The sequence below is a fragment of the Rhipicephalus sanguineus genome, chromosome 5 (genome assembly GCF_013339695.2).
Source record: "Rhipicephalus sanguineus isolate Rsan-2018 chromosome 5, BIME_Rsan_1.4, whole genome shotgun sequence".
In the NCBI taxonomy this organism is placed as follows: Eukaryota; Metazoa; Arthropoda; class Arachnida; order Ixodida; family Ixodidae; genus Rhipicephalus; species Rhipicephalus sanguineus.
This window is the reverse complement of record NC_051180.1, coordinates 97,584,747-97,605,949: the sequence shown is the minus strand read 5'-3', so window position 1 is coordinate 97,605,949 and position 21,203 is coordinate 97,584,747. Positions and strand designations below refer to the sequence as shown.

Below are 21,203 nucleotides of genomic sequence, written 5' to 3'. Positions count from 1 at the left end.
GCGCACGCCTATGCCTTGAATATTTACATTTCGTACACGTACACATACAAACACATCACGGTAACATGTACCTGTAACGAATAACTTAAAGGTACACTGACCTTCAGTGCAGAACAAACTTAAGGCAGGAATCTCATAATCGGCACTCTTTTTCATTTGATTCTCAGCAGCAGTCGAGAGCCTCTCCCCGTCTTTTCTTGGAAGTTTACGCATTCAGTATTTCATTGTGGTTGTATTTTTAGATGCAGCAGTAGCGGATCCAGAAACTTTATTTTTTCGGGTGGGGGGGGGGGGGGGATTGAAACCCCCTGGCTACGCTAGTGAAATGCAGTATACCTACCACTTTTCGTTGATAACCAAAAGGCGACGACGGGCGAGGATAGATCACATGCACGAAAGAGTTCCGTGCACCAAGCTTTTCGTAAAGGGAACAGCTTGTACCACGGGCGTTTTGCTTACGTTATGGTGTGTTCTACAGAAAAAAAAAAAGTCTAAGCAACATCGCTCTTTTAGAGACTAGCACCTATCTTGCTATGCGCCTTACGTACACATTTAGAATAACACACAATAAGATCCATCCAACGCAATACTCGGACACATGTCCGTGGCGTTGGGTGCGGGCCCACATAACGTGGACGTGTAGACTCGGCCCAGGGGCGTAGCCAGAAATGTTTTTCGGGGGGTGGGGGGGGGGGGCTTCATTCATACTTAATCTACGTGCGTGCATTTGTATGTGTGCGTGTACATATATACGCAAGCAAATTTGCAAATTTTCGAGGGGGGGGGGGGTTGAACCCCTCCCCCCTTGGCTACGCCCCTGACTCAGGCTACCCGAAATTGACTGGACCTCATTAGGGAGCAACTCATTTGAGAGGCAGTGAGATGTCTGGCTTGCGAGCAAGGTTCGGGATAGCGAAGTCGCTCTGCTCGATCAGGCCCAGCGAGCCGCACAGGCCAGTGTGGGCCCTGGACTAGGGGACATACGCAACCTTGCCCTAATACCCTAAGGTAATATAAAGTTTCTACTACTACGCTAACAAGCACATTATATAGGCGCAGGCCCGTAGCCAGGGGGGTGGGGCAGCCCCTCCCCCCCCCCCGCCCCCGAATTTTGATGACACATGGTGTTTTATCGAAAATAAATCTTGAAAATAGGCGTTTTTCTCAAATAGTCATAGCTTTCAGAAAGTGCCCCCCCCCCCCCCCCGCCTTCCAGGAAAAAATTCCTGGCTACGGGCCTGTATAGGCGTATGCCTATGGCGAGCGTGACGTATTGCAGCATCAAAAGTTGAGACCATGAGACGAAAAAAAAAAAAAAAAAAGCCGAATATAGCAGCTGTTTCGGCAGGCAGCCTTGAATTCAGATTTCCAGTTGTGACACTCGCTAACAACACTTACTGTGCAGTTCGACCGAATACAGCCACAAATTGCTGAGAAATTCATTGTTTTCTGATTCTTGGTAAAACGTTCGACGCTGTCTGTACGTGGGATGATCGTTTGAAGTTACTGAAGTAATACGTTTTCTTAGGCGTTACCATTTCCACACGTTATCTTATGTTCCTTGCGGAGAGCGAAAAATACTGCACCAAGGCTACAATTCGGCGTCAGCTATCCTGCTTTCGTGGTACGTGATTTTGTCAGTAGAGGAAATCCAAAAAACGGCAGGAAGTGGAAGATGGGTGTGGAAGTGGTAGAGGAGGCTCTTGTGCACGCAGAATTTGATCTGTAAGGTTGATGCGTGCAAGTGTCCCCGTTACTGGTTACGAGAAACCTCTGTAGTAAGTGCTGCAAGGCTCGCTGAAATAAATTGGGCGTCTTTTAATGATGTGAAGAGGAGCTCCAAGTCTGCCCAATATATGGCCATTGAGGTTTTTGACGAGAATGGCGGCCGAGGGCTACTGGCTATATACTGGCGTTGCGTTCAAAGCGCTTTTTACTTCCCATTTTTACCACCGGAAAGCCGTGGACCAAACGCAAGCCGTTGTGAAAAGCACGTCATCGCTTCATTTTCATTTCCGATACTGCGAAACGTTCTCTTTTTTTTTTTTAATTCGGCCAGCGGGCGGTGTGTGTGTGTGTGTGGGGGGGGGGGGGGGGGTGAGACTTTGCTCGTGTTGGGCAGTAACTAGTTACTAGTAACGCGTTACCGTTAACTAGTTACTTTTTTCGGTAACTTGTAAAGGTAACCAGTTCTTTTTAAGTTAGAGGAACTTGGTAACTGTAACGGGGGTCATTCCACGCCAACTGTCCCAGCTGGGGCGCTCGACAAAAATCAATTTCTCTGAAAAAATCTGAGAAAATTACGCACATACAGATATTAGTTCTACAGCATTTTCCCAAAATATCTTGAGCGGCAAGGATTTTTCGAGCACGTGAGCGCCATTTGAACTTCTCGAAGTGGTGGAAAACCAGGTACGAAAGAAAAATTCGCTATAAATGGACCGTTTCACGCATTCATTCGACACCTGCTTTTTTGTGTTGTTAGAGCAACGGGATATTATTATAGGACAGTTGCTTATAGTAGCTTTATATTTTTCACTCCTTAGCGCGTCGGCAAAATTGAGTAAATTGCAGCATTTTCGGGATTTTTTTACAAAATACGATTGTACACTAAATATATCAATTATTTTGTAGAACTCTCCATAACACGTACTATCTTTTAAAATTTTTGTTTTTTTTTTGCCTGTGTGTGGCGCACAGGCACTAAAATAAAATCCTGAACTTGGAAAAAACGCTACATTGGCCTATGTTCAGACGTCTGTAGCACCCTATGGTGGTCCAAGAAAAAATAAGCAGAAAAGCGCATACGACTGAGAATCATAACAACTTTGTGCACAGAAAGTTTAATCGAAGTAGTTTTTGTCTTAGTCAAGAAAAATTTTTTTGAAGTTAGTTAGCCCTGTGCCCACACAGGGAAATTTAAAAGATAGTACGTATTATGTAGAGTTCTATAAAAATAATTGGTGCATTTAGTCTACGTAAAAAAATTCCCGAAAATGCTGCAATTTACTCAAATTTGCCTACGCGCTAAGGAGTGAAAAACATAAAGCTACTATAAGAAACTGCCCATAATAATAGCTAAATGCTCTAAAAACACAAAAAAGAATGTGCGAATGAAACGTGTCCGGTCCATTTATAATTTTTCTTTCGTTCGGTACCTGTTTTCACACCACTTCGAGAAGTTCAAATGGCTCTCACGTGTCCGAAAGATTTTTGCCGCTCAAAATATTTTGCGAAAATACTGTAGAACTAATGTCTATATGTGCGTAGTTTTCTCTGATTTTTTTAGAGAAATTAATTTTTGTCGAGCGCCCCGACTGGGACAGTTGGCGTGGAATGACCCAACGAGAAATGCCGTTACAGTACTTCTGTTTTTATAAAAAATTAGCCAATAGCAACACTCGGTAAAGGCCGTCGTTGAAGGCATTCTATTTTTTCGAACTTTCTTCTTTACGATATCCTCTCCACCTTTCAACTTTCCAGAATAGGGCTCATCTCATCGTTTAGGAGAGGAGGTCGCTAAGAGGATTAACTTCCCTGCAGAAGACCCAGGTCGGAGAAATTGGTCTTTAAGGCAACTTCAAGTTTACTTGTAAACTAGATGTCGTAAATCAATCATGTTGACAACTGAACAGAATTGCTAAGTTCACGTCCGTTTTCTTTTTTTCGGCATATATATCATTTTTGTCACTCGAGCTTATAGAGGCTCGAGTGACAAAAATGATATATATGATATAAACTTGGCGTGCTAATGCTACATCCGTACACCAAGAACAGTGCTATAGCATGTTCTTGGTGTACCGATGTAGCATTAGCACGCCAAGTTTAAAGTTTCCTTCGTCCGAGGCTCCGAGCTAATCGTGTTTGACAGGTGGCTAAAAAGCACCAGGGCGCGAAATGGCTGAGAGCCAGAAATATCGTGAACTAGCGAAGCCATATTTTTAAACCTCTTTCGAAGTGACGGTAAAAGGTTTACTCCGACTTAACACTACAATTATTAACAAAAATGTTTCGCCTCCTATGCAGGTGGCATCGTCGACCAGTCCCTAGCACACATGTCCTTGTAAACGTCCGGCAAGGGGCCGCGGTTGTTGTTGCAAGTCCCTGAAAAATATATAGTTATTTTTCTGGGACTGTAGTTGCAAGCCGATGCGTCCCGTACTACGATTCCAGGAGCTTTAACGCGACAGCGCTAAAGAGCTCGTTTCGCAGAGATTCCGGTGTCGATGTCGGCGTCATTGGTTGGGAGCGAAAAGTCAGCGCTGTCCGTGATAGAAAATTTTTAAAGATGCAAATAAAATAAATGATAGGAACCTTTGTTTCGAGTGAGAATCGAACCCAGGCCTTCTGCGTGGTAAGCAGGTGTTCTACCACAGAGCCACGCCATTGCTTCAAACAGCTTCGAAAAAAAAAAAACATTATATGAATGTCTTGTAGCGGGAGGAGTCTCCTTGAACGCATGTAATATTTTGCGGTAGAAGCGTAGAACCGCGCCAGGCGTTAAAACATATGAATAGCGCAACGAGTGGGTGTTTTAAAAGCCCACCCGAGTGGGTGTTTTAAAAGCGCTCAGACATATTTCATCATCAGCAGCAAAAGCATCAACAAAGTGAGCAGCTGCGTAGGTTCGCGTGTTGCCTTACGCGTGCGCGTAGTGGGCCCTTCGCTGATTTGCACAAGAAAGAATTATGGCGTAGTGGGCATTGCGCAGCTGTACTTGCAGTAGGCATTCTAGGATAGTTTGAAACGGCCAATGTTACGCGCAAAGACGATCATTTACTTGCGGCACGGTTGAGGCATGCACCGGGAACTGAAGCTGCAGGCTACCAGTCGAGAAGGCGATGCGCACGGGGCCCGACTACGCTATCGCGTTCTACTCTTGAAGGCGAAGCTCAATCAAGTGTCCTCCAAGTGCCCCCCCCCCCCCTCCGGCGCGCGCACACACACCCACCGTCGTTCACGAGCCAGCGTCGTCGCATTGTTTAGGTCGAAGATGCCCTATCGCCCAGCAGTGTTCAACAAGCTCCGTCTTAGAACGCGTTGCATGGGTTGCTTTAGCAACATCCTGTTTGCGTTCTTTAAGCGTCGTTGATCCTTTCCTGCACGTTTCACCGATGAAGTCAGAATCAGAATTATATTTATTTCAACTTTGAACTTTCAAAAATACAGATGTTGAGGGCCGTGAGCTAAAAGCCACGAAACGGCTTCACGAGGCCCTCGTTCCTTTGCACTTGGCACCAAGAGCTCCAAGATTCGCCTCGTAATCCCAGCATCGTACTTGTAAGATTACCCCGCTCTGATCGTTCGCAGGTGTAAGGTCTTTGGGTTTCGCGAACACATGTCCCAACTTCCAAGGTATATAACGGGGCTTAGAAACTGTTTGTATGCCAAGCGGATGCGAAGCTCTCCGAACAGGGTCTGATACACCAATGAACATAAGGAATAGACTCAGTGGACGTCGTGCTCACTCGTGGCGCACTCCCCGTTCCTCTTCGCATGCGCTTCTGGGTATCGTTAATAAACAACCTAGGATACTGCCATCATTCCAGCGCATCAATAGGGTACTTCCACTTATGGTATATACTTCCACGTTTTCCACTTTTAGTAGATGAAGGAAACCTAAAAGGGCCCTAGCTCTTTCAGGTTTCCTTCGTATAGGGTTTTAACAGGTGCAATTTTGACTACCCGCATGCCCTCGTATGTTTTTATTAAATAAATCCCATCATTTGTTTGTGAGCTATTACTTATTTTTTACAGTAACGACGTTACTTTTTCACAGTAACTGTAAGTGTAACAGGTTACTTTTGGAAACTGTGACTGCAAGAGAATTACTTTTTCGGTTAGGTAACTGTAACACCGTTACTTTTTACTGGTAACGTGCCCACGACTGCTCCGACCCCCCCCCCCCCCCCCCCCCGAAATTTAATCCGTAGCCTCCCCTACGGCTTTCCTCGTAATCATATGGTGCTTTTGGCACGTAAAACCCCTGCAATTATCATTATTATTTTTATTATTATCCTTATCATCATCGTTATTACTATATGTAAGGTAAATTTTATTTTATAGTTACACATCAAGGAATATGCGCTTCTCCAACTGTTATTTCATTGACATTTGATACCGACCATGGCACCGCGCACCGACCTTCTATACGGCATTCGCCGCCGCACTGAAACAGTTGCGCAGCTGTGTCTACAGCTTGGCTGCAATACACTCGGGCTTTACCAACGGCCCCTTCGCAGCCAATGCCGCTCCAACTTCGATGTTTGATGGGCTTTATTTAGCGCGAGATGAAAGTGACAGTGCCGCGCAGCTGCCACGAAACAGGAGTTTCGCGCGTATGCTGCGAATGAAACGTTCTCACAAGTGTTTTAACTTGGCGCCATTGGACACGTCACGTTCGTGCGATGACGACGATCGCCGAACCGCGCGACCAACAAAGAGCGAAGCTGCGCGGTGACTTCACGCGTACGTCTTGCTAGACTCGTCGCCGCATCAGCTGGCGCGCCGCGCTTTGTGCATGGACACACGTATACCTTATACACGTCCTCGTCTCACATATGTATGTATCATATGCGCACCACCGTTGTTCCGCGTACAGTCGCGGTTCGTGACGTACGTGCCTCCCCGCATTTTCTGTTACCGGATACGCGAAATGCGCAGGTATCTGCAGCCATGGAGTGGAAGGCCCTCACTCGCACCTGTTCGCCGCCCGGGCGCGTCTGCTGATGCTGCTGCGCACGCAGTAGCAACAGCGGCCGCACGTACTCGTGCGTGTGTGTCACTGCTCGCGCGCTTAATTGGTCCGCGCTTTTGAAAACGCGTGCAACCGGGCGTCGTCGGCTTTGCCTTGCCGCTGCTGTCGTCTCCAGTTTCCGCCTTCCGGAGAGGGAGGGCGAGGGAGTGAGTACGTCGAGGCGACGCACGGCTTGCACTTTCGAAGGCGCGATATGAACGCGTCGAGTCAACGTGGCCGGCAGGCTAGGGGTGCGCGCGGCGAGTTCAGTCGCCGCAGGAGATCGGCGAGCGAAAGGGTCGAAAATGGGAGCCGTGACCACGCCGCGGGACGCTGCCGCTCTTCAGCAGGAGCCGCTCATGTGTCCCTCCGGCGAGTGCGGGCCACCTTCGTCGAAGGGTATGCCAGCCGACATATATTTGAAACGCATATAGGCAAATCCGAAGTGGCAAATGCCAAACCCGCGGCCAATTTTTCGGAAATCTCAAAACGGCAGTGGGCTCCACGCAGGAAAGGGCTCCAATTCTCCATTTGATCTGACCGCCTGTCTCCACTAATTAAAAAGCAAGTTAATTTAATTTGTCTAATTACTGCTGTAATTGATATCTCTAGCCATCCAAAGAAGTCTGCGTCCACAGAAAAAGTTAATTATGATGGCAGCAGCCAAATATTCAATTTCCTTTAATTTTGATGATTTTTGGACGCATTTCTTGAAACACCTCGTATAGTTGACGTCAAAATTCATGTCGTCAATGCAAATGGGTATTGTTAACGTCGTACAGGCATCGCTACAAGATGCGTTTCTTTTTTTCCGATTGACGTACCCTTCTGTCAGGTGTAAGTGTGGCATTTATGTTGTTGCAGAAGCATACTTAATTTAATAGAGCAACTAAAGTGCACATTTGGGTAATGTAATAGTTGAACAAACCAGAATTGCGGTAACGTCAATTGACCATCGAATGTTTGAGTGTCCCACCAGCGCCTCCTCTATTAGAGGAGGCGCTGGTCCCATATATAAGTCAACTACGCAACCTAGAACAATAGTAATGAATGAAAACGATGGGAACCCAGGGACTCCATTTGTTTTGGTCATAATCGTGCGAAGCCAGCAGACAATGAAAACAAGCTAACGCACTTTTTTTCTTTTTTTTATTATCTGAAATATGGAAATTACAGAGTAAATGAAAGTGGACAAAAATAAAATTGCCGCTAGTGAGACCCAAACGTGCGTCGTCGCATTAAGCCTGTTTCACATGCGAGCGACCGAGCGGCGGGGCCCGCAGCGATCGAGCGGCAGCAGGACGCTCGGACGCGGCTTCGTTTCACATGCACCGCTCTTGCGCGGCGCGCGCCTCTGCGATGCGCAGTGATGGTTGTGGGAAGCGCCCGTTATCCGCGGGTTTCCTTTCTCCGGGCTCGCTTGTTTTGGTGCGCTTGGGTTGCAAGTTTCACGAGCCTTCTACTTCGGTGATCAAATTTCACGCGCCTAAACCTTGAATGATGAAAATGTGCAGTGTATCAGAGTGCAATTAAACAACTTCAGTAGTCACGTTTATTTCTGTTCCAGCTTTCTTTTTTTACCACGCAAGTCATGTTGCACGCCCATACACTTGGCCATGGAAAAGCGAAAGAAAGAATTTGTTTTGGGGGGTTTTAAGCTTTCACAGGGCTTTCGGTGGCTTTTGCTCTCGAATGCCGCAAGGCGCTGGTGCGCCGTATGGGCCGGCAACCGGATGCAAGCGGCCCAGTCGACGACATGTGGGTTTGTGAAGGAGCTCGTCTCTTTTTTTTTTTTTTTGCCTATGGGCATTCTGCAGTAAGAGGCGGCGGCATTTGTCGTCTTCGGGGTACGTGACCACTAAAAAAAAAAAGGAAAAGAAAACAGTAACTGTTCGAACGTGCTGCACCAGAGTAGTAAAAAAAAAAAACTGAAACGTCTACTGCGAACAAGTGCGGAGTGTCGTAGGTTCCCCCTGTGCGGACCTATGTTGGTGTCACGATTCGATAAAAATACAAAAGAACAAAATGACACGTGCAAACGATTTGTCTGCTTTGATGGAAGCGCAGTAAAGAACAACAAAAGGAAAAGAACGGCGTTTTCTACACTGCCAGCTCGTTGCAGCGAATGTCGTCTGCTAGCAAACCGAGTCGGAGCGAGTTCCTCCCGGCGCGCGCGGCTGCTCTCGTCTCCATCCCTACGGTCACGTGCTCCCCGCGTCACTGCTCCCCCATTGGTTGACCTTGGGCAGCCGCTCTGCCGCTCGCGAATTTTTCCAACTCCGGCGATCTCCATCGCGCGTCCACTGGTCGCTCGAAAAAACCTGTTTTTGGGCTTCCGCGACGGCAGCCGCTCCGCTCTTGGAGCAAAATCGCTGCATGTGAAACAGGCTTTACGCTTGCTATCCGACGCGTAGCGGTATGATTATTATTATTAGTAGTAGTAGTAGTAGTAGTAGTATTGTCTGTGGGCTTAATGTACTAAGAATTAATTAAGATGGTTTTCTCTGGACCTCCTTTGCGACCCTCGGCATAAGCTTTTAACCCCGCGAAACTACTGGCATATGTATGGGATTCCCCACAAACCGCATAACGGTGACCATATTAATTTCTCTTTTTCTATTCTCTATTATCTCTATTACCAAAGAAGGGAAAACAGCGCTGAATTTTAGACAAACACAAGGAAAGAAGTGTTAATTTCAAGGGCTCGTTTTCTTTGTTATACACAATATTAATGAGAACTAACAGACAATAATGCCAAGGAAAGTACAGGGGATGTTTTTAGTAATAAATGTAAGGTAATTGTGAAGAAAGAAAAGTGGACGAAAAGATAGCTTGCCGCGGGCAGGGACCGAACCTGCGACCTTCGAATAACGCGTCCGATGCTCTACCAACTGAGCTACCGCGGCGGCCATCCCCCCGCCCACTTTATAGGGTATATGTGTGCATTTAAACGTGGGAGCGTCAGTCAGCGCCGCCAGTAGCCATGACGGCGAGTGTGGAACACTCTTTTTCTGCCTTGTTGGCGTCACGTAGCACGTGAACTTATTACGAGCTAGCAGCTGACCAATAATCCAACCAAACACAAAGGAAGACAGCTGACAACAGGCGCCTTTGTGTACGTCTGAAATTCAGCGCTGTTCTCCCTTCTTTGCACAATGAACCAACTTGCCCAACCCTTAACCCTAGCAATCTCTATTACCTTTCTTTCAATTTCTCCCGTGTGAATCCTTGAATGAATCATCTATATGTAGTTGTGCATTCACCTACAGTCAGACTACTCAATCATACGCACTATTCTTTTGTTTCCTCTTTTATCTTTATTTCTTTGTTTCGTTCATATATAGTTATGTCATATATGTAGGTATGCCTGAGTCGCCTGAGTTATGGCTCATTCCTTCTTTATGCGTGCTATGTTTAATATCTATCGTCGTTTTAACTGGCTTTAAGATTTACATGCCAAGCATTTCTTGGCAAACTTCTGCCACTTTCAGCGTATCTATCTATCTATCTATCTATCTATCTATCTATCTATCTATCTATCTATCTATCTGTCTGTCTGTCTGTCTCTGTCTGTCTGTCTGTCTGTCTGTCTGTCTGTCCTGTCTATCTATCTATCTATCTATCTATCTATCTATCTATCTATCTATCTATCTATCTATCTATCTATCTATCTATCTATCTATCTATCTGTCTGTCTGTCTGTCTGTCTGTCTGTCTGTCTGCCTATCTATCTATCTATCTATCTTATCTATCTATCTATCTATCTATCTATCTATCTATCTATCTATCTATCTATCTATCTATCTATCTATCTATCTATCTATCTATCTATCTATCTATCCGCTCACGACTTTGTGCTCTCGTGGCCGTTTCGTTAATGGGATGTAGACCAAAATTGGTTGGCATGACATGACTGTATGGCGAACATAAATTACAGGTAATAACATGAAAATCATAATATGTGTGTCATGAACGGCATGATTTACATGCCACGGTCTTGGTCTCCGGCGGCCGTTTCGTTCATTTGATGTGTACCAAAATTGGTATGGCGCGACAAGAGTGCATGGCGTACATAACTGACAGATCGTAAACTGCAAATCGTGACACGCATGTCATCTACGGCGTGACACACGTGACATGGTCTTGGTGCGCTCGCAGCCGTTTCATTAAAATGTTATATACCAAAAGTGGTATGGCGTCATAATTCTGTATGACGAACATAAGTAACAGGTGGTAAAATGAAAATCATGACATGCATGTCATTTACAGCATGGCTTACGTGCCTTGCTCATGGTGCGCTCGATGCCGTTTCGCTAGCTGTATATATGCCAAAATCGGTATTGAGCCCCATGACTGTATAGCGAACATGAATGGCAGGTTGTAACATAAGAATCATGACATGCATGTCATGTACGGCATCGCTCCCATGCCACGCTCATGATGCTCTCGAAGCCGTTTCGCTAGCTCGATATGTACCAAAATTGGTATGGCGTGTTATATCACGAACACAAATGACAGGTTGTAACATAAAAATTATGCCATGTACGGACATGATTTACATGGCACAGTCTTGAAGCGCTCGCGGCCGTTTCAGTCACTGAATACATACCGAAATTGTTATGGCATGACAAGATTGCGTGACGAACATAAATGACTGGTCATGCACTGTATATACAAGAATATACGTTTCGTTATCAAGGTATATACCAGATTGTAAATGCATGCATGCATGACAAACATACGGTAGTGAACTACATGTCTTCACATGAAGGCCTTCATTTGCCTCAAAGGCAAACAATGCGATGTATGCAGCTGTTTGCTAACAGCTTCGCATTACATCGATTCTCACAGGATGTGGGATCTGCCGGATATTTTTCTATATCTTTTTTGTCTCTTCATTTCTATCTGTGTCTCTCTATCTATTTCTTTCTCTTTCTCGCTCTTTCTATCTTTGTTATTTTCTTTCTCCTTATTTCTCGCTTCCTCTTTCTTTCTCTGTTTATTTGTCTGTCTTTCTTTGATTCTCTCTTTCCCTCATCTCTTTCTGTCTTGCTTTCTCTTTTTTTTCTATCTCCTTTTTTGTTTGTTTCTTACTATGTCTTTCTCTCTGTGTCTATTTCTTTCTCTTTCTATCTTTTTCTGTCTTTCCTTCCTTTCTTTCTCTCTATTTCTCTCTTTCGCTTTCTTTCTATGTCTTTCTTTCTCTCTCTCCCTCTCTCTCTGTGCTCGTTCTCTCGCCCATCACAGTTATTGCATCCCACGCCGCACAAATCTTCGCACGTGTTCTGGTAGCGCTGAAGAAGAGTAAGAAGAGAGCGCGTGCCGATTCATGATTATGGTTTTCTGTCAGCTCTGCACGGCATAACGAAAAGCTTAACAGCTGCTATGTAGAAAGTGGGGGCTTCGAAATTATAGCATTCAGCCACGAACATCTCATTTTCGAAGACAGTCATGGCCGGAACGGAATGACCTCGAAAAGTGCTTTCTTTAAACGCAGGAAAAAATTACCGCGTGCTCGGCGACTGAAACACGATACTCGGAGCGCGTGGCTGCTGGCGGTGAGGGCGACGGTGAGGCTGAGAGTATTCGTCACGCAAGGCGTCGCTATCCGGTAGACAACCGTTCGGTCTGTGGTTCTTGGTGGCGCCGGCGGAGCGCTGCTTGCCGTGACTTCAAAACACCGTGCTCATGCCGCGCCGCGCGAAGCGGCTGAAGCGCGAGACAGACGGTACGATTTTCCATGCGATGCGACGGCCGACGCGGCGGCGCAGCAGCCGGAGTGGTGACCTTTCATCGCATCGGACCGCCACCATTCTGGCTGCCGTAACGCCGCGTCGGACGTCGCATCGCATGGAAAATCGTACCGTCTCTCTCGGCCTTGAAACTGGTGGGCGTGCGTACGAAGGATTGCATCGCTCCGCCGGAACCACCAAGAACCATGTGAACAGCTGTCGACCGGACGCAGCCACCTTGCGTCACGAACGCTCTCGCCCTCACCTTCACTCTCACCGCCAGCAGCCACGCACTCCGAGTGTCAAGTTTCAATCGCCGAGCACTCTACGTTGTCGCGAAAATTTGAATCTGTCGTTTTGGAATGCCCTCTACAACGTGACGAAACACGCTTGGCCTGAAGTGACTATTAAATATTTTGGATGACTGATCTTGGTTAATTAAATAATTAAGCGCAATATAAAATCTACGCTAACGAGCGCCACATGACGGCAAAACATACGTTGTTGGTTTTATTCAGTTGCGACTCAGCACTTTTTTTTTAGTCCATGGTTCTTCTTACATGAAATACCCTGTACAGAGGCTCATATGAGCTTGATCCGATTTTTCATACGTTCACCCACTTTACCAAACTGGCCACAGCCCCTGCCAACAGTTCTAGCTTGCATGGTATTCAGTTTACAAGTTAACCAACAAAATACCACCGGTCAAAGGAGCAGTGTGCCGTCACTTTTGCCCTGTTCGATGCATTGTCTCCATTTGTTCTTTCTTCGCGCATTCCGTGAATTGAGAGCTGTTTGTTTTGGTGTGTGTCGTTTCCTCCTCCGTCCATTTCTCTTAGAAGACAGCCATCCGCGCTGTTGACTCCCAGCAGGGTGGTGTCCTCTCCGTCAGGGGCGTAGCCAGGGGGGGGGGTGTTCAAACCCCCCGAAATTTTTCAATTTTGCTTGCGCATATATACACGCACACATACAAACGCACGCACGAACATACATAAAGTATGGCTGAAACCCCCCCCCCCCCCCCCCCCCCGAAAAAATTTCTGGCTACGCCCCTGCTCTCCGTACACGACGCGTTATCTCTGTTTCGCCCGGTCTCAGTAGCACCCGAGCTGTGCATTCGCAGATGCCGGTCTGTGTACACAAGTGTGTACTGCACCTTACTTCTCGGGGACTGTGGCGCAGTTATCCTAACGGTCCTGTTGTTATTCTTCGTGACAGCAACGTTTCCTATCGGAAGCGAGGCTTGCTCCCCGTCGTGTTTTCCGCTGACGTTTCCGCCGGACTTTGACCTCGGCGATCGTGACTATCGGAAACCAGTGTTTGCCTCCCTCACTCGGGTCCCGGGGCTTAGGCTTGAGACACCGTGTTTTCATGAAATCTGTGGGCGTTTCAGGAAAGGAGGATAGGTCCGCGCCTTCTTTCTTGACTTGGGAGTAACACGTAGTACGTACAATTGAGTGATCTCTTCAAGTGCCCATCTCAGGCTTTCCGTCCATGCAGCTGGCGTTTTGTATTGAGCTACATGCACCGACTCAAGAGCTGCAGATTTGATTCCATGGGTTCCGTAAGCCACAGCATTTCTCACAGTTAGCAGAAATAAGGCCGAATAATCGGGCTGTATGTATCAATGTCATTTAAACTTCAGTCGTTTTGTACGGCACGATTGCAAAGTGTGATCATCGGATGGGTAGCTTTCGACAAGGAGCCGAGACACATTGAAAAGGTGTTTGGCAAATAGTGTTCCCTGACATAGCGTGACAAAACAGTCTTTTCTCTTTAAAATGTAGCAATGTATTTTTTTAATTATTACTAAAAATTCAGTCCTCGTTCGAGTGTGCTCAGAAGGCAAACAGTATATTGCAGGGAAGTCTTCGATCTTGCGTAACAACTGAGTAACCGTGCCACGGGGTTCGATCGCGTGTACTTATTACGTTTGTTTAGTTAATTGTTAGAAGATGTGCCAGAAATCTACGCACATATATGTATAACGGAATATTCGAAATCTTTTAGGAAGGTTTCATTTAAAGAAGGTCGCATCTCCACAGCCATGATGCTGCCTTACGGTTAAGTTAAGCCACGGCCGGGCTAGAAAGGCGTGCGAGCGTCTCTTTCCATTCCGGCCGTGGTTAAGCAATGTTCGAGATGAATAGAACCATAGAGGACCTGGCTTTACCACAGTGGTTCGGTGCCAGATCGAAAAAAAAAAAAAGTCACCTGCCGCCCTATTTACTTTAGGTGTATGGATATTGCCCGTAACTGTGGCGGCTACCAATCTTGAATGATAAGTTTTGGAGAGGTAGGACAGGCTTCCGTGACGTGGTTTGTACTCACTCTATGATCCACGTAGTCGTTAGTACGCTTTGCGTAAACAAGGGAGCGCGTACTGCACGGTGTTACCAGCGTCACCTGTACCTATATACCAATTCGAGGCTCGGTGCATGCGCAGCGTTGGTGACGAGGCTATTTCACCGTAGCGCGCACCGTGTTATCTGAGCGCACCTTCGTCGAAGGCGCTCACCGATGACGCGATGCGCACGATAGTAAAATAACCATACTGCAAACGAACTGCGCATGCGCGGAGCCTCGCGTTGTTATATGTAGGCGTCGCTGGTAACACCGTGCGGCTAACGTGCGGCACGCGGTCCCGTGTTTACGCTAAGTGTGCTCACGACTGAACAGTCGCCCAGCGTCACACATAGATTGCTGGCGAGCCATTCTGGTAGTCCTGGCCCCTAAGTGGTTGACTCGAAGCGTGGTAGCTTTCACGGCAGTGATTCTGCGAGTGGGAGTACTCCCATATCGCGTGGATACTAGGGCGGGTTACAAGTGGCTCTTCCTGCTAAGCCAACCGCCTCCTCGCTCGCACTCAAGTGCCTGTTTCTTTGAAAGAGTCGAATTCTCCGCGCATATATCTGACACGATCTGACAGAAGCGGCAACGCCGACCGCCTGTCATTGCTGCTGCGCAGTGTAGCCAGCGCCGCGTTTTGTAGCAGCGATGACAGACGGAGCGCCTGCGTCCTCGTCGAGGAAAAAAAAATGAAAAAAAATGCAACAATGCCATAAAGTGCAGTGCGTACAAAATACGACATTGAACAAAATTTTAAACTGCAAAATGCAAACACTGCAACACCAACTGCAACAATATTGCCGCGGCGGCCGCATTTCGATGGGTGCGAAATGCAGGGACACTCGTGTGCTTTGATTTGGGTCCACATTGAAAAATCCGAGGTGTCAAAAATTAATGGTCAACTACTTCAATTCAATACTTTCGTTTTTATTTTATATCAAAGTATTTTATTGTGATAGCAATTCTATGAACATTGGAGGTGCATTTTTGGCGTCGCCGTCATGTTCTGTATAAAGTCCAAATCGATAACATCGTCCCCCTAATCGTATGCACTACGTGCGAGTGAAAGCGAGCGAAGGCTGCAGACGTGCGCGGCTCAGAGACGACATGATGTCTCGACAGGTATCAGCAGATGGCTCATACCTTTATACGTGGTGTGCTCTCACCGCTCGCTTCGCGTTGAAGCAACAGACAGCATGAAAACCGCTTCGCTCACTGGAGCGGCCGTATTCTCTTTCGCCAGCGTTTTGTAGACTTACGCCAGATCGGATCCTAAAGGAGCTATAGCTGCTAGCCTTACATAGTATAACATTCCAATGTTGTTGCTATCGCACTAATTGCTTCGCCCTTGCACCGAAATTGTGGCATTTTCTTTTACATTTACTCTAGCAGCTGGTGTCCCTCGCAGAATATGTAGTACCTATAGAATCCGTCGGATACTGTTGTGAGCCCGACAAATGATAATGTGATAGCCATATGTTCAATGAAAAATAAAAACACATTTAATTAGTGCCGTGTCATAACAAAGCGCGAATCAAATAATGTCTAAATATACATATAAAGAACAAAAAGGCCGAAGTTTGGATGCGGCCATGGCTTTTAAGTTTTAAGGCATTAAAGAAAAAACTATTTCTGAGCTCTTACAACAGCGGTGTTTGTCTCTTTTTTTTTTGCCCTTAAACGAAATCCCGCGCCGTCGATCAGCTGCTTGTCGCGTTTTCCGCAAAATTTCGTTTATGAAATGAAAAAGTAAATATGCCTTCTCATTTCTGCGAGTTGCAGCATTCAGTTCTACTCGCCGATACGCATTGGGGCAGCGAACGAAGCAGTGTTCGCCTCAGATGAATTGCACACTTTATCAGTTTCTATTCGGCAGCACACGTAAATCATTTTCCCGTGTAGCTCCGCATTTACTGGCAAAGTTGAAGCGTGCACTTCAAAGAAGATTTTCTTTATGTATTTACTTTTTCTTCATTTTTTTGCTGCTTGTTGGCTAAACGTGACTTCCGTTCGGCCTGATGAAAACATGAGCTTGCAAAGACAAGATCAGTAATCCGATATGCGAAGTTGCACAAAAAGAAAAGGCTACAACTACAAGCACAATATATTTTGTGCCGGTTGACTCTTAAAGCAGATAACTGCATTTCTGTAGCAGCCCTTTTTTTCTGCAAAACGCGAGTTTAATACCATTTCATTTAGAAAAGCGATTTAGTGTCTCTTTTGTTAGGAGAGCAAATTTTGTTCCACGAAGAAATTTCATGCTTGAAGTCAACTAGCCAGCTAGCCAAATTAAATTAATAAATATCACAAGGTAAATGTAAAAGCCGCTATTCAAAAATTGTGGTCGCCTTTCTCATGCAGAGGAAGGAGGCTGTTTTATCTCACAGCATTCCGCTGTGAATGCCACACGAACAGTGCCACAGATGAAAACAGTACAACAGCGTGGGTTTTCGGCGAAGGCAATCTGAAAAACAAAGGGTGTTCGCCGAGTTTAGACTGATTATATGTATGTATGTATGTACGTATGTATGTATGTATGTATGTATGTATGTATGTATGTATGTATGTATGTATGTATGTATGTATGTATGTATGTATGTATGTATGTATGTATGTATGTATGTATGTATGTATGTGTGTATGTATGTATGTATGTATGTATGTATGTATGTATGTATGTATGTATGTATGTATGTATGTATGTATGTATGTACGTACGTACGTACGTACAGAGTCGTCCACTTCCATCTAAATACCGCGCCGTGCGGCCAGCGTAGAGTCACTGTATATGCTACCTTTAGGTAGCAGAGTTGCGCATAGGTCCGGCTAGCAACCACAGCTATGCGGTGAAGTCGCGCTTCGTTTTTGCAGGCGACATGCCTACCGTGTCGCCGATTAACCTGTCTGGCGTGTCGAGGACCGGCGATAAACATTGGCTGTGGATGGCTAGTGTTAATTCATTTCGCTGCAGCGGCGGCGTCGAGAAATAAAAAAAATTGGTCCAAGCGGCAGCTTCTCTGCAATGCATGGTTGCTAGCGGCGTTGGAAGGCAGGTGCGCAACTCTGCTACCTAAAAGTAGCATATACAGTAATTCTAGGCCAGCGTAAAGTCACTGGAACGGGAAAAGTACCGCTTTCTTTTTCTCTTTTGCCGCAGCGCCCTGTCGGCGGCTTCACCACATAAATGGGCCAGCTCGCTCGCCTCGCCAGTGTCTCCAGGCCGCCGACGCACGGCACTTTGAAGGGAGATTGTTTTTATAGCTTCAGAAAAGCGTGCAGGAACATTACAACATCCCGTATCGTTTTGACACTTCATTGCAAGCTTGTTGATGCATCGAAGAAGGCCTGGGTGCTGCGCTTTTGGGTGCAGCAACCGGCGGGAAACGGGCAAAGCCATCTTTGCTATTCCGAGTGGGGAAAAGGTTGCCATGCGACGGGCTGTGTGGCTGCATAGAATACGGCGCGAAAAATTTGTTCCCACGACTGATACCCGCATTTCTGAGGCAAGCGTTTCATTGAGAATTCGCAAATGTTGTTTCGGGTAATGTTGGCGTCTCTGCTGCACTAGTGCAGCTTGTTTCGCGTGGTTGCCGCAGAAGTTTCATGTACAATAACATTGTCGGGCAGCTTTTAATTATGTTTGGCGTAAAATTCACGCCTTTGAGCTCACATATCAGAGCGCCATGAAACCTGACTGCTACAGATTGGTATTGCGTGGCGTGACTGTTTGACGAACATACCAGTGTGTACCATGAAAATAATGGCACGCATGTAATGTAAGGCATCATTTACATACCATGCTCATGGTGCCCTCGAGGCCGGTTCGCTGGCTTGATATGCACCAAGATTGGAAGCGCGTGACGTGACTGTATAATTGTGCCTTTTGTGTCAATCCGGCAGATCTCACGCATTGTGGGAATCAATCTAATGCGAAGTAGCCAGCAATGAGCTGCATATATCGCCTTGTTCGTCTTTGAGGCAGATGAAGTCATTCATGTCATGACATCTAGTTCACTATATATCGCATGTTTGTCATGCATGCATGCATGTACAATCTGGTATATACAATGCATGACCTGTAATTTATGTTCGTCACACACCGATGTCATGCGATACCAAATTTGGTATACATCCTGTTAACAAAACGGCCGGAAGCGCACAAAAACAGTGTAATGTAAACAATGCCGTACATGTCATGCATGTCATGGTTTTCACGTTACCACCTGTCATTCATGTTCGTCATACAGTCACCTCGCGCTATACCAATTTTGGTGTATATTAAGCTACCGAACCGGCCGCGAGCGCACCATGAGCATGGCAATAAGTGATGCTGTACATGGCATGAAAGTCATGATTCTCATGTTACCACCTGTCACTAACGTTCGTCATACAGAAATACCTCGTCATATCAATTTTGGTATATATGCATTTCACTAAACGACCGCGAGCGCCCCGAGACCATGTCATGTAAATCATGTTTTACATGGCCTGTCTGTCATGATTTGCTCGTTTAGCCGAGTACTTATGTTCGTCATAAAACTCTTGTCACGCCATATCAATTTTGGTGTGTATCAAGCTGGCGAAGCGGCCGCAAGCGCACCATGAGCGTGGCATGTAAATCATGCCGTACATGGCGTACATGTCATTATTTTCATGTTACCACCTGTAGTTTATATTCACCATACAGTCATGTTATTCCACACCAAATTTGGTATACATCCCATTAACGAAACGGCCAGGTGAGCACATAGTGTGGGCGGCTAGACAGACAGACAGACAGACAGACAGACAGACAGACAGACAGACAGACAGACAGACAGACAGGCAGACAGACAGACAGACAGACAGAGACAGACAGACAGACAGACAGACAGATCGACAGATAGATAGCTAGATAGATTAGATAGATAGATAGATAGATAGATAGATAGATAGATAGATAGATAGATAGATAGATAGATAGATAGATAGATAGATAGATAGATAGATAGATAGACAGACAGACAGACAGACAGACAGACAGACAGACAGACAGACAGATAGATAGATAAGATAGATAGATAGATAGATAGATAGATAGATAGATAGATTAGATAGATAGATAGATAGATAGATAGATAGATAGATAGATAGATAGATAGATAGATAGATAGATAGATAGATAGATAGATAGATGATAGATAGATAGATAGATAGATAGATAGATAGATAGATAGATAGATAGATAGATAGATAGATAGATAGATAGATAGATAGATAGATAGATAGATAGATAGATAGATAGATAGATAGATAGATAGATAGATAGATAGATAGATAGATAGATAGATAGATAGATAGATAGATACTACGTTCAAACTCGCAGAAGTTCGTTAAAGGCCGTTTCACATGACGCAAAACAGAGCGATTTTGAGCCTGCGAATTCGCTCGCAGCGAAAAAAACGGCCGATCGCTCTCGCCGCAGCGGTCAGCGGCGAGCGACCAACATGTTGGAAATTTTTCGCTCTGTTCGCAGCGGCGGAGCGATTTTTCAGTCGAGACCAGTCGAAATTGCGCCAACCCGGCCGAGCCGTCGAAATTGCGCCAACGAGTTTGTTTTAGTTATGGCCGTTGTTGCGTATTCTCAATTGAACTTATGGTACATTCGACTGGTCGTTTTCGAGCGCTCCGCAGACGCTGAAAAAATTACGTAAAATAGCAACTAACCATTGCTACTAACATTATCAGGTCAAAATATAATCAGGAAGGAGAAAGATGACTTGCGTACCTATTTATTCTTGTTGGAGAGCTTTAAAACTGTTGAATTTAACACTTTTAAACAAAGTCAGAGCGCTCTCAAACGACCAGTCGAATGTACCATTAGATTGGAAAGTGTTTTTAAATGACAAAACACGCGTGCTCTTCGCGACAGGTGATAAAAAGTTAAGAATACCAAAACGCACAGATTGTTACATTACAATAAAAAATTATGCAGCGTCTGCCCCAAACAACGGCAGCAAGCAGCTTTGCGCGCCGCGCCAGTCGCAGAGCGAAAATCGCAGACCATTCGCAGTCCATGTGAAACGAAACCGCCATTATATAGCGGCGGTTGCGAACAGAGCGAACCGAGCGATTTTTTTTTCGCTGCAATCGCGGCCTGTGAAACAGCCTTAAGAAATGATTCGCATTTAATAAATGCCGACAGCCGAGCGCGTAAATGCCGCGCAGTTCGCATTTATTTATCGCGTTAGTACGCGTGCGTGCGCGTGTAGGCAAGTGAAAACTGCCGCTATTTCTTTCCTAATCAGTTAGCGAACAACGGTATGATTCATTCGGGGCTGCAAAAGCGCACGCAATGCGTAAAACATGCGTTACTCCGCGTGAAATCAACAACGCGCCGCCGCAGC

General features: G+C 45.9%; 1 protein-coding gene across 3 annotated transcripts in view; it reads left to right on the top strand.

Moving 5' to 3' along the window:
* The window catches only part of LOC119394046 (facilitated trehalose transporter Tret1), a 72,680-nt gene that overhangs the window by 28,682 nt on the left and 22,795 nt on the right, over positions 1 to 21,203 (top strand). Inside the window, exon 1 of one of the 3 annotated variants that reach the window (XM_037661260.2) lies at positions 6,974 to 7,135. The exons of 1 other annotated variant lie outside the window; for it this stretch is intronic. Coding sequence is in view for 1 of the 2 variants with exons in the window: in XM_037661259.2 (XP_037517187.1) it covers positions 7,042 to 7,135 (94 nt within the window). In the remaining variant the exon portion in view is untranslated. Of the gene's footprint in view, positions 1 to 6,973; positions 7,136 to 21,203 lie in introns of those variants that run through there. One more of the 3 variants, XM_037661259.2, reaches the window with a different exon arrangement.